The sequence below is a fragment of the Eublepharis macularius genome, chromosome 1 (genome assembly GCF_028583425.1).
Source record: "Eublepharis macularius isolate TG4126 chromosome 1, MPM_Emac_v1.0, whole genome shotgun sequence".
In the NCBI taxonomy this organism is placed as follows: domain Eukaryota; kingdom Metazoa; phylum Chordata; class Lepidosauria; order Squamata; family Eublepharidae; genus Eublepharis; species Eublepharis macularius.
The window spans coordinates 147,309,851-147,322,437 of NC_072790.1; the positions used below are offsets into that span (position 1 = coordinate 147,309,851).

At 45.9% G+C, this 12,587-nt stretch overlaps 1 protein-coding gene across 1 annotated transcript in view; it reads left to right on the top strand.

Annotated features, from left to right (window-relative positions):
- DISC1 (DISC1 scaffold protein) overlaps positions 1–12,587 on the top strand; it is a 297,325-nt gene that overhangs the window by 130,764 nt on the left and 153,974 nt on the right. The window contains exon 8 of the mRNA XM_054972088.1: positions 6,804–6,906. Coding sequence (XP_054828063.1) covers positions 6,804–6,906 — 103 coding nt within the window. The remainder of the gene's footprint in view (positions 1–6,803; positions 6,907–12,587) is intronic.

The following is a 12,587-nucleotide window of genomic DNA, read 5'->3' on the forward strand; positions in this document are numbered from 1 at the left end:
GTTGGGGGCAAAGTCCCATTTCCCCAAGAAGACCAGATTATGTACAGCTGTGGGTATAACATGGTCCCCTGAAGTCCAATCTCTCTGAAACTTGGGTGGCCATGAGAGGAGGGCTGTGAGAGAGTCCCCTGCAAATTTGGTGTTATTAGCAAAGAAAATGCGCCTCCCCAGGCCCCCGGATAGCCGGGAGCAGTGTTTCCCATTGGAAACAATGGCTGAAAATGGCTGAAAATTGGGAAAAATCGGAGTGAAGGTTCCCAGGAGGCTGGGGTGGCATTTTGCATTTTGCAAGCAAAATGCACCAAACCTGCAGGGGACCCTCTCTTAACCCTCCTCCCATGACCACCCAAGTTTCAGGAAGATTGGACTTTGGGGGGGGCATATTATGGCCCCCCAAAGAAGGTCCCCCCAGCCTCATTATTCCCTATGAGGACTAACTTCACACCAGAGAATCACAATAAGAAACATTTGATTAAAAATACACAAAAAAACCATATGAAGCAAGTGAGTGAGCAACTAGAAGTGAACTAATGAACAACCTGGTGCCTATGAAGGGTGAGAACACAAAGACTGTGGGCTCCTGGCCTGTGGCTCACAGCAGAATGGTGAGATTTTTCAAAGATGCCCAGTATCTGACAAGAATTCTCTCTGCCTATATAATTTCTGTAGCATCCAGGGAGGTGACAATGCAAGGCCCCTCTTTCCCTCACCTTTTTTCTATAACAGATCAGTGAGGCACAAAACTACATGACTCTCCAGGATGTTACAGAAAGAGTAAATTGATCTGGCTTGCATAACAGAGACACTGTTAGAAGAAAATGATGTAGTGTGTCTGTCCCAACTAATTCTGCCACACAGGTGGTTGGGCAGGAAGGGCTGTCATTATCTTCCTTGAGTCCTTCAACTTCTGCAGACTCCTGGTACAAACTGTAGGTGGCATTGACTGTATGCTTCTTTTGTTGGGGGCTAAGGATAGACTATGTCTTCTGCTTGTTTATTGGTCATCTGGTTCCTCATTGGGCACTCTCTTGTGACAGAAGTGCTCTTGGATCCAGTGCTGGAGACATGTTGACTGAGATTCTGCAGGGGCAACATTCATGCCTAGGATTTTATAGTCTCTGGGCCTCTCTCAAATAATGATGGGCCCAGCACATTAAAGAGGCTACACCTTAGAATTAATCTTTTCCACCAAGTCTTTGAAGGGGGAGCTTGTTTCAGGGTTGGAGATTCAACCTGAACCATTATCTACTGAAGGCAACGGTGAATTTGGAATTGACACCCCACAAAGGGGCAGTTAAAATGATCTGCCTATTGAAAAGCATAGATCCTTGTGGATTCCAACACCAGAGAATCTCAATAAGAAAAATTTGATTAAAAATACACAAAATCATATGAAGCAACTGAGTGAGCAACTAGAAGTGAACTAATGAACAACTTCCCTCAGTACAACCAAAGTGATGAAAGGGGATCAACTTCACTCTAGAGAATCATCCATTGAATTCAACCCAAACCAAACTGAACCATGTGTTGAAAACTAGTGGGCTGTTCTAGGAGGCTGGGGATGGCATTTTGCAAGCAAAATGTACCACACTTGCAGGGGACCTACTCCTACCTGCCCTCTGGAGATCACCCAAGCATCAGGGAAATTGGACTTCGAGGGGCCATGTAATGGTTCTCCAAAGAAGGTTGACCACCACCCCAGTCACCCCACTTTCTATTGTGGGAAAATCCAGACTCCCACAATAGAAACACATGGAATGTGGCATCCATGGCCACAGGCAGAAACTCCTTAATAAACCCCCCAACAGTCCAACAAAACCAAATACAAATTCCCCCAAATTCCCCAGCACCCCCAGAGCTGGCTGGCCAGCCACTCTCCATGTTTCCCTATGGGGCTAACCATCACAACAGAGATTCACAGACACACAAATTAAATTTTAAAAAATTATTTATTGGTAACAGCAATAAATTAAAAACATCACATCACTGTTAAATCACAATGTAAAGTCCTAGATTAAATCAACCACCACCATCACACCAGAGAATCAAAAACACTCCAAAAACACACCAAAAATACTTTTTTAAAATTTTATTTCTTGGATTTCTGGGAACAGCATCAATAGCACATTCAAATCACAGCATACAGTCTCCCACCTTGAAACAAATTCTAACATCACACCAGAGAATCACACACCAAAAATAATTTTTTGAAATTTCATTTCTTGGATTTCTGTGAACAGCATTAATAGTACATTCAAATCACAGTCCCAACTTGAAACATTTTTTTTTTAAAAAAATACTGTCCTCCCAGAGAATCCCCCAATTGGGAACGGAAGAGCTGCTTGCTGTTGCAGCGACTGGCTCTTTCTCTCAGCCAATTTCCCTTCACTGACCACCCCCTCTCCCCTTTTCCTCTCCTGCCTCTCTCACTCCCCTCTTCCCCCTCCCATCACACGAAAGCTGCGGGAAGAGAAGACCTCTTTGAAGCTTTTTTCCTTTTGCCATGGCAAGGGTAAAAGGCTTCACAGAGCTTCCTTTTTTTTTTAATATAAATTTTTATTTTTAATTACTAGCCACAAAAACTACAAAGAAGGGAAAAAGGGAACAGGGGGAAAGGAAAGAAACAACATATAAAAAACACACACTACATCTACAAGTATTGCATTCCCTTCATAATACAATTATTTAAAGTTAAACTTTCTAATATGCTATTAGATTGGTAGATCTTATAAAGTACGAACTACAGTCAGGATCAGGTCTTCTCCCCCGCCCCCTGCGTCTCGGTCGCAGCTCTCTCTGAACAGCTACAGTAGCTGCGCTCACTCCCTCCTCCCCATTCTCCCCTTCAGATCCTAAATCTTCTCCTTGCTGAAACTCTTGATGATTAAACACAAAGTCCCTCAGCTGTGCTTCCGATGTTATCTTGTAGGCTTGGTCTTTATAACTGAACCAGATGCCTTCCGGAAATAACCATTTGTATTTTATTTCACGCTTCCTCAGAAGAGCTGCAAACCTTTCATATTTAAATCTTCTTTTCCGGGCTAAAAATGAAACGTCCTTCAATATCTTAACCTTGTTACCCAGAAAGTCCAAGTCCACATTGTACAAATTATATAAGATAGTGTCCCGAGTCTTCTTAGATGAAAAGTCAATAATAATCTCGCGAGGCAGCTGACGCTTCGTTGCATATTTTGAAGATGTCCAGCGGACTTCCAGAATATCGCTTTTTAACTCTTCTTTAGTTGCCTTTGCGAATGACGGCAAAAGTTCCGACACCAAATCCTTTAAGTTTTCACTCTCCTCCTTCACATTCTGAAGACGCAATACCGTCTGAGCATAATCCACTTGTAACCCTATCAATTGATTCTCCAAAAGCTTTACTTCTTTGTTTGTTGCTTTCATGAGTACTGCGTTTTCCCAAGCAGACTGCTCTGCCCCAGATGCTACGTCTTTAATGGTTTTCACCTCGTTTTCAACTGAACCAACCCTTTGTCCGATTTCATTTAGCTTATCAACAAAGGGCTTCATAGCTTCAACGACCGACCACTTAACCACCTCTTCAAGAGACTCTCCTTTCCCCTGCAAAGCAGCCGAAACAGATTTGCCCACAGCAGGGCTCTGCTTTTTCGTCGCCATCTTAGGGGGGGGGGAGTCCGCCAACTAAGTTCCAAAACTCAAGGAAGGGGAAGATATCCGAACCTTCTTAGCTTCAACTCCCACCAATCCTTCGCATACGCTTAGAATAACAGAAAGGATTCGCTTACTTCCAGGTTTTCACCTTAAATCTGCTTGTTGCCGTTCTCCATGGCCCGGCAGCACGCGATGTGCTGCGCAAGTCTGCCGGCCTCCGTAGGAGCAAACGGGCAATTTACCCCCTGCATCGACTGCAGGGGGCTCTTCCCGCGGCGCTCCGGACCCTGACCCCCTCACTGGGAGTCCTGGGGGTTAACCCTCGCGGGCCAACCACCCGGTCAGGCTGCTTGGGCGCTTCCTCCCGGACCTGCAGAGAGGAGCGTCCAACATGGCCGGGAAAACGAAACTGAGGCTTCACAGAGCTTCCTGAAGCAACCCGAAGTGCTTCGGGAAGCTCTGCTTCAGGTTTCCCGAATCGGCCCAGCTCTGCTGGGGCTGGTTCGAGAATCACAGATCAACCCAAATTAGGGTTAATCTGGGTGCGCTTTGGGTTTCTGAAACCCGAAGCGCACATCCCTAGTTAACACCAGACAGAAATAAGGTCCTCGCTCACTAACAAAGCCTTGCTCTTCTACCTGCTGTATGTGCTCCAATGTGAGATGCAGAGCACTGAAATGCTTAATGCTATACCCATAAAAGGCTATGGAGCACACTACCGTTTTCACCCAAAGGCAAAGAATGCTGCATCTGGCTGCAAAGAAGAATCTAATCCCCAAACCATGTTCACAAGGATTTTACCCACTTCTGAAATACTTAATGCCACTGAATACTGCCCTTGAAAATGCAGTCACCTGGTCGACCTATATAGCAGTATTTACAGATGTAAGCAATGCTAGTCAACTTTAACACACCTCAGAATGCACGTCTTGTGAATGCTGTGTCATTCTTTCACAGGAGTTCACCATATTTTTCCAATTCAGTTTTGGAGAACTTTTTGATATGCAATTAATAGCAACTGGCCAGCTCAGTGCACACTGAAGTTAACTTAAATAGTCCACAGACATTACCCACACAGCACTGAAAGTGTTTGACATACTCAGTGTATTATACTGTGAAGTAAGCAAAGTGAGAGATCGTGTCATTGTAAAATCCGCAGGGAACTGCCGTAAAAGTGTGTTGGAGAAACTATAGTCCATTCTCATGTGTGGGAATGTGGCAGTTGGTATAATAGGAAGTGATATGACTGCCTCACATGATGCCTCTAGGGCATGGGATGTGTCAAGCATTTACTGGCTAAGTTGGGAGCTCTGCAAGTGATTCCCATGCACAGCAGAGCACAACAATCATTTCCACACAGAGTCACCAGCATTTTTTTGGCAGGCCGTTTAGGCCCTTAACAGTAGTCTGATAAATTCAGCATGTGAAGTTGCCTCTATAACCTCATCTCTCTGCCAGGAGAGAACTCCATCAGCTGCTGGCTACTTTACACATACAAGTTCCATCATTTGATGATGGCTGTATCAATGAGTGATTAGTAAGTAAGAAGGTAACTCTGCCAGTCAAACACCCAAGAAAACTTTTACTTCATGACAGCCACTATGGTTTAATGGATGAAGAACTGGCCCAGGAGAACAAGGAATCAACCACATGATCCTGGGTCAGCTTCACTTCTCAGCCTGATCCACCTCACCACATTATACCTATCCACACGCGCACACAGCATGCATTACTGCTACTTCATACACTGCATTTAACATTTCAACCCCAAACAGCCAGCTCATTCATACAGCTGAGCAATCATCAACCATACCCAGCAGTAGGAGCCATTGGATTCAGTAGAACCCACAAGCAGGCACAGGACTGGAGACTTTTTCCCCAGCCCCACTCAGGTGTGTGGGGAGCTGATACCCCCGCCATGTGCAACAGAAAAGACCAGGGGCAGTCAAATCTACTTCCCTTCCAAGAGCCACTTATCTCAGCAGCACACTTGGTTTTATAGGAGAGGGTGTTCCTTGTTTGCTTTACTCACTGTTCATGTGCTTGGTGAGGAAGGAGACACTGATCATGTAGTTAAAGGGCTTGACGATGTGCTGGATGCTGTGTATGTGGCGCTCCTCCTCCTTGGGGCTCTTGCATGTGCACAGCCCCTCTGCCAGCCCGCCCTTCATGATGCCCGTGCTGTGGTTGGAGAAGGCCTCCACCCTCCCAAAGAAGCTGGGGTCGCTTCTTTGGAGATTTCTGATTTGGAAAACTCGAATCATTGCAAATCGGGTCCGATTTGGGTACTTTACCCGAATCCGAAACCTGAATCGCACACCCCTAATCTAAAGCTGCTTAGAGGCCCTGGGTAATTGTGTCTAAGTTCCCCCATCCATCTCCCAAGAACAGATCCAGCTACCAAACGGTGACCAAAGCCATTTCAGTCCTGTAACAAGACCTGAAACCAGATTGGAAAGGATCTAACTATCAGTTTCATCCAGGAATCCTTGAAGTTGTCCATCCACCACTTGTTCAAGAATGGTATATTGGAGACTGAACAACAGACGTGGCAGAGCACAGGATGTGCTACTGCTTTATGCTGTCATCCAAGGCCATTTGAACCTCCTGCCCCTAATACTGTTACAGATTTGTACTAGCAATTACCCGCAAGAAGACTGAATTTGATTTCATAGAACAATGTCTCAAATGGCATGGCTTTGTATCTTGTGTCTTCTTGTACCAGGATGCTGCTCTACCAATGCTTCTCAAGTGGAGAACTGGAATTATTAGTTTAAATTTTCAGATGTTTTATTCTTATGTACAGCTGATACAGTTTACAAAATACTTACATAAAAATCAAGTATCTGCATTTTTTTGCTACCTCAAACCTTGTGCTTGAAAATACAGACTCACTGTCTCTGTTCCTCTGCTTTGTTTGTGATTAATTTTTGCCTGTTTATGGAACTGCTAATAATACTGTTGCTATTTCTATGGATCGTGTAGCAAAGACACTGAATTATGGGATATATGTTTTGCAGCTATATCACACATCACTTTTTATTAATCTTTATTGTCTTGCTGTGCAATGATATGTCATGTCTGCAAACCAAGACAGTTTGAAACCCCTTTTATACTTCCTTATATTTTTTACATGAATGAATTATATATCTTGGCTGTCTGCCTCAATATAGGTATGCACCAGTCAGAAACTGTGCAGCACTTTAAGGGGGAAAGTCAGTGATATTGAGACTCAACTACCAGCACTTCTTGAAGCCAAAATGCTTGCTGTATCAGGTAATTTTTGACGGGATAAGGGGAGGAAACAATCTTGCATGACTGTGATTTTAAGGGATGCCCTGTATGAACAGTGACTACAGCTGAAACCTTAGCCTATTGTCTCTCCACCAGTCAGCAGGTTTGATCAAGGCCTGCAGGCTGTTGATGTAGAACAATCTTATTTCTCCTTTTGCAGAACAGATCTTTGTCTGCTTATTTCTCAACGGCTAACAAAATTAACTGAGTACAAGTTGTGTAGATTACACAAAGACAGCCTCACAGCAGCTAACAACAAAGAATTCATGTTTAGAACATATAGCCCTGCCCACAGGGCACACTCCAAGAGCTCAATCCTGACATTTTAGTTCAAGATCTCACTCATGCTAACACCAGACATAAAACATAGAGGTCTTTCCAAAAGGTTGGCTAATGTGTTGAGATTATGCAGGAACCCACCTACTCTTTTTCCTCCTCTGTTAGGCTGTGCTTCAGGCTATATACCCACGAAGTCCAGTTTTCTACCCATCACTGATTATTGGCCTGGATTGGCCAGGAACAGTTCTTTCTCCCAGAGTTCTCCCATGCAGCTGGCATATCACAAGATTAAGAGTAAACTTAGCTGTCTCTTTGCTATCACCTTCCTTTATTCCATCCAGCACTGAGGAAGGGGTTTATCAAACATCTGTATGCAATGCATCTTATACCCTATATTATCTTATGTAAATATGCCTGTGTGAGTTTCTCTGTCAGCAGGGGGCGCCGCGTCCGTCGGGTCCGCCGTGGTGGGAGTGCGGTCTGTGCAGCCGGCGGGTCCAGAGGGGTCCCGTTGCTAACCAGGCTGGGCAAGCGGCCTGTATGCTGGCTCCCGGGGTCCCAGCTTCCCTTCTGATTGGCCTCAGATGGTCCCAGGGCTGTTAAGCCGTGTGTGTTGGCAGGCAAGCACAGCCTCTGGGCCCAGGGATGGTCCTTTCCTCAGGACAGCCTCCCTGTTTCTCCTCCCTCACCGGGAAGCTCTTGGCCCCTTTTATCCCCTCCCTCTCTAGTGGCAGCCCCACCCCGCTCCCCAATCGCCAGCGTCCCAGGTGAGCCTCATTATCTGGGCTAACGCTGGCAGCAACACCTGGCTCCAGCCCTTCCTGGGTGGGAGGCTAGGCACTCCCCCTCCCGCCCCTGGGCCGCCATTGGGCGCCAGCCCCTTGCTTCCCCAGCAGGCGGACGGGCTGGCCTATTGCCTGCCGCAGCCGGACTCTGTTCCTGCCTCCCCCCTGCCTCGGGGCATCGGGCGGGGCTGGGCCCTGCGAGCGTGGGCCTTGCGGCTGCACCCCCTCGCCTCTGCCGCGTCTGCCGCCACGGGATTGGGGCCGCCCGTATCGGCGGCACCTGCCCCGCCGGCTCGCCGGGCCGTTGGCTTGCCCTCCCCGTGAGGCTCCCGCCCATCTGGGTCGTCGCCGCCGCGGCTCCCTCCACGGTGCAGCAGCGGCCTCCGCCCGGGTCGTTGGTCCCGCTGCCGCCGTCGCGCCCGCCCACCGCCACAGCCGGGTGAGTTTTGGGGCTCGCGGGGCTGCGGGGGGCGGCGGAAAGGAGGGAGGGGAGGCCCGTCCCCGGACAGCCTGTGTCCTCAGCTGATAAATAAGATACATGTGTAGATAAGGGCAGAGTGTCCATTAATAATGAAGCTTCAACTAACATTGAAGCATTAACATTGACTTTATCCACTTTTTAAGAGAGCCAGTTTGGTGTAGTGGTTAAGAGTGCGGGACTCTAATCTGGAGAGCCGGGTTTGATTCCCCACTCCTCCACTTGAAGCCAGCTGGGTGACCTTGGGCTAGTCACAGCTCTCTGGAGCTCTCTCAGCTCCATCCACCTCACAGGGTGTTTGTTGTGGGGATGATAATAGTATACTTTGTAAACCGCTCTGAGTGGGCATTAAGTTGTCCTGAAGGGCAATATATAAATCAAATGTTATTATTAAAAATGGTGCATGCCAGGAAATATGTTGGCAGGTACCATGGCTCCCACGGGCACCATGTTGTGGACCCCTGCTCCAGATCATTCTGAAAATTAACTGGATCCATTATAGACCATCTTAATAAGTTCTCCATCCTGATATAGGTTTGATGCAGTAAGATCTGCTCTCTAAGGACAAAATTAACACATAGCTGCTCCCCGCCCCCTCATTTACCAGCTCCTTGGCTTGAAAAGAACACTAGGTGTAGCGTAAGGGCTGATACAAATAGGATCACTGACAAATTATGATAAGCCCAAAGAAGATGTTTAAACGCCTGGACTATACCAAGCAAAGGAGCTTTGGCACAGATGTTTCAGCCTATCTTCCAATTTATGAACCTGGTAAAAAACTTTGTTAAGCGGAGGAGTGAGTAGTACATGTGCAAAATCCACTGGTCCCCCCCGCCATGGTACCCACTGTTAGGAACACACTCAGTTCCTAGATTCTGCCATAATATACTTGATATAATAATAAATAGCATTTTTATTATTTATTTATCTGCCTTTCTCACTAAGAGTCTCTCTATACATGATATCTTACATGAGGACACTCAAGTGACTTACTTTCTGTGTGGTCTTATATTATAATATTACGCTGGGCTACCCCTGGGCCTGATCCGGAAACTACAACTGGTCCAGAATGCGGCGGCACGGGTCCTGACTGGTATACCTTACCAGTCACACATCACACCTGTCCTGCGCCAGCTGCACTGGCTTCCAGTTGAATTCCGAATCAGGTTCAAAGTGTTGGTTCTTACCTTTAAAGCCCTGAGTGGGTTGGGACCGGCATATCTTCGGGACCGCCTCTCCCTGTACGTTCCCCGGAGATCGCTCCGATCAGCGAATAAATATTTACTTGTGGTCCCCGGCCCTAAGGAAGCCCGCCTCGCTTCAACCAGGGCCAGGGCCTTTTCAGTCCTGGCCCCAGCCTGGTGGAACGCTCTGTCAATGGAAACCCGGGCCCAGCGGGACATATTATCGTTCCGCCGGGCCTGTAAGACAGAGCTGTTCCGCCAGGCGTTTGGTGATTGAAGGGGGCGGTGCCATGTCGGCCTCCCACCTTTGGGGTGGGGAAGGTTCTCCCCACCACTGCACCTTGTTAATTTGTTTTATTATTTGTATATTGATTTTAGTTTTTGTTTTTATCAATTTTAACTGTTCACCGCCCAGAGCCCCTGGGGATGGGCGGTATATAAATAGAATAAATAAATAAATAAATAAATAAATAAATAAATAAATAATAATAACATTTGATTTATATACCGCCCTTCAGGACAACTTAATGCCCATTCAGAGTGGTTTACAAAGTGTCATTATTACCCCACAACAATCACCCTGTGAGGTCGGTGGGGTTGAGAGAGTTCCAGAGAACTGTGACTGACCCAAGGTCACCCAGCTGGCTTCAAGTGGAGGAGTGGGGAATCAAACCCGACTCTCCAGATTAGAGTCCCGTGCTCTCAACCACTACACCAAACTGGCTTGAGTATTCAAGCATACTCCCTCTCCCTAGCAGTGCATGTGTATTCACAGTGGGAGAACACGTGTAAGATCTTTCACTTGATCCTACTCATGTAAGATGTCTTGTGTAGAGAGACTCTGAGACTCAAGATGGATTACACAGTGAGAGTTAGTACAGTCAATTTCAAAGACAATTCAATAAACAATGTAATAAAGTATATAAATGCATATTTGCAAATATTTAAACTAGCAAGAATCCACTACAGAGCTGAAGAAATGCTAAAACAGAGTATAAGCAATTCTAAGACTGACATATTAAACAACATAGAAACTATTCAGTAGGATTATACTTAAAGCAACAGACAGTACAAAAGGACATCATTTTGCCATTTTTTCTCTGTAACTTGGTACAGATATAAATACAGATGTCCATCTGCTTAGTGCTGTACCCCAGAGCCAGTGGCACATTGATAGGATTACTACTTATACTTACTACTACTTATAGCCTTGCAGAAAGAGATTGCATCCGTGTCTTTTAGTAGTAAAGGAGAAATGCACCATATGTACACTAAGATCTGTCCTTTTCATTGCTAAAAATAACTGCTGGAGTAGAGTATAATGGGGTTTATCATCTCACAGAAACCATAATACCATTATTGTTATTGGTATGAAAAAATATTAGAGAAAAATAAAAATTTTAGGTGACTTTTTATGTAGCTAGATATATTTATTTTATTTATTTCATTCAATTTATAGATTGCTCTCCCCATAAGCAGGATCAGGGCAGGTACTCTAATGAGATACTGTAATGAGAAGTGGCTCAAGATGCTCCTTAATAGTATCCATTCTGGTAAAAATCTCAAAAGAAAGAAAATAGAAGAATCCCTAGCCCACCAAAAAGTTATAATATCATTGCTACTTAAAATAATGCTGAACACAATTTTATGATTATCCACAATTTTTGAAGAAATGTTCCAAATGTTGGAAAGGGCTGACTGTGTTCTTAGCAAGATCTAACAAGTACTGTCTGAGATGGTTCAAAATAGACACAAGAAGGAAGTTAAGAGATGAATAAATTATTATGTGCAGTGTACATAAAACATAAATCTGTCACGGAAATGGAGAATTTTAATAACTGAGATTTATTAACTGAATGTTCATCTTTGGTCTTCCTGTGCAGTCCCACATTGGACTGTGCATGCGCAGGCCTGCTGATTTGGAAGTTTTTTAGCTGAAAATCCACCAAGGGGTGCCCTCGCCTCCCACTGTGCATGTGCGGTCGCTTCCCACTGAAAACAGCCCCTTGGGAGGCAGGGCACCCCCCTGCTACCCTCAATTCCTCTTTTGCCTCCAGTGGAAGAGGTTCTTGCTGATCAGTGGTGTAGATAAGTAGTGTATTTTTTCTTCTTATCTGTCTAGAGGTTCCATTTGAGGATGTCGGAGAATGCTCTGTTTAAGCATTGCACTAAATGCAATGCAAAAATGACTAGAACTGACGGGCGTTCTCTTCGTTTTATGTGTTTGGAGGAGGCACACAACACTTAGTCATACAAGCAGTGCCTGAGCTTTGCTACCAAAGCCAGGGCTGAAGGAGCTGGTCGTTTGAAAGCATACTTATGGCAAAGAGCTCTCAAGGTTGCAGAGGACCTGGCAAGGGAAAAAAAATCAACCCAGACTGGTGGGACTGAGGCGTTGGATCTGAAAGCCCCGTTGACTCTGAAACCCAGTACATCGGGTTTGAAGACTCCTAGGAGTTGAGCACTGTCCACCTTGGCCGAAGTGTCTAATATCCTGGAGCTGACACGTTCGGGCTCACAAACTCCTCAGAGTTGAGCTCCTTCCACTTTACTTGAAGTCTCCAGCCTCCTGGACCCGTCCCAAGCACATCATCCTGACTCAGCACCAAGGTCTCCGTTATGATCGGATCCAACGGCAGGAGTCTGACGCCCGAAGTCGAAGGAACCGAGGGCTCGAGGGCGATGCCAACACTGACAGCAGTACAGTCAGATCTGAATGGGAGAGAAACATCAGAGGGAGAGCCTTCAAGGAAGAAAACAAAAAAGACAAAGCACCTCTCTACACAAGAGTCACAAAGGATCTCCCCATAGGAAGAGTGGATAGAACAAGAGGTCCTAATAGTTGACCCACCACCTACCCCCTCGGCACGCTCTTAAGTCACCCTCTACCAGATCCAGGTCATGGTCTACTCATTCCTAGGAAGAGGAGGGCAAAAT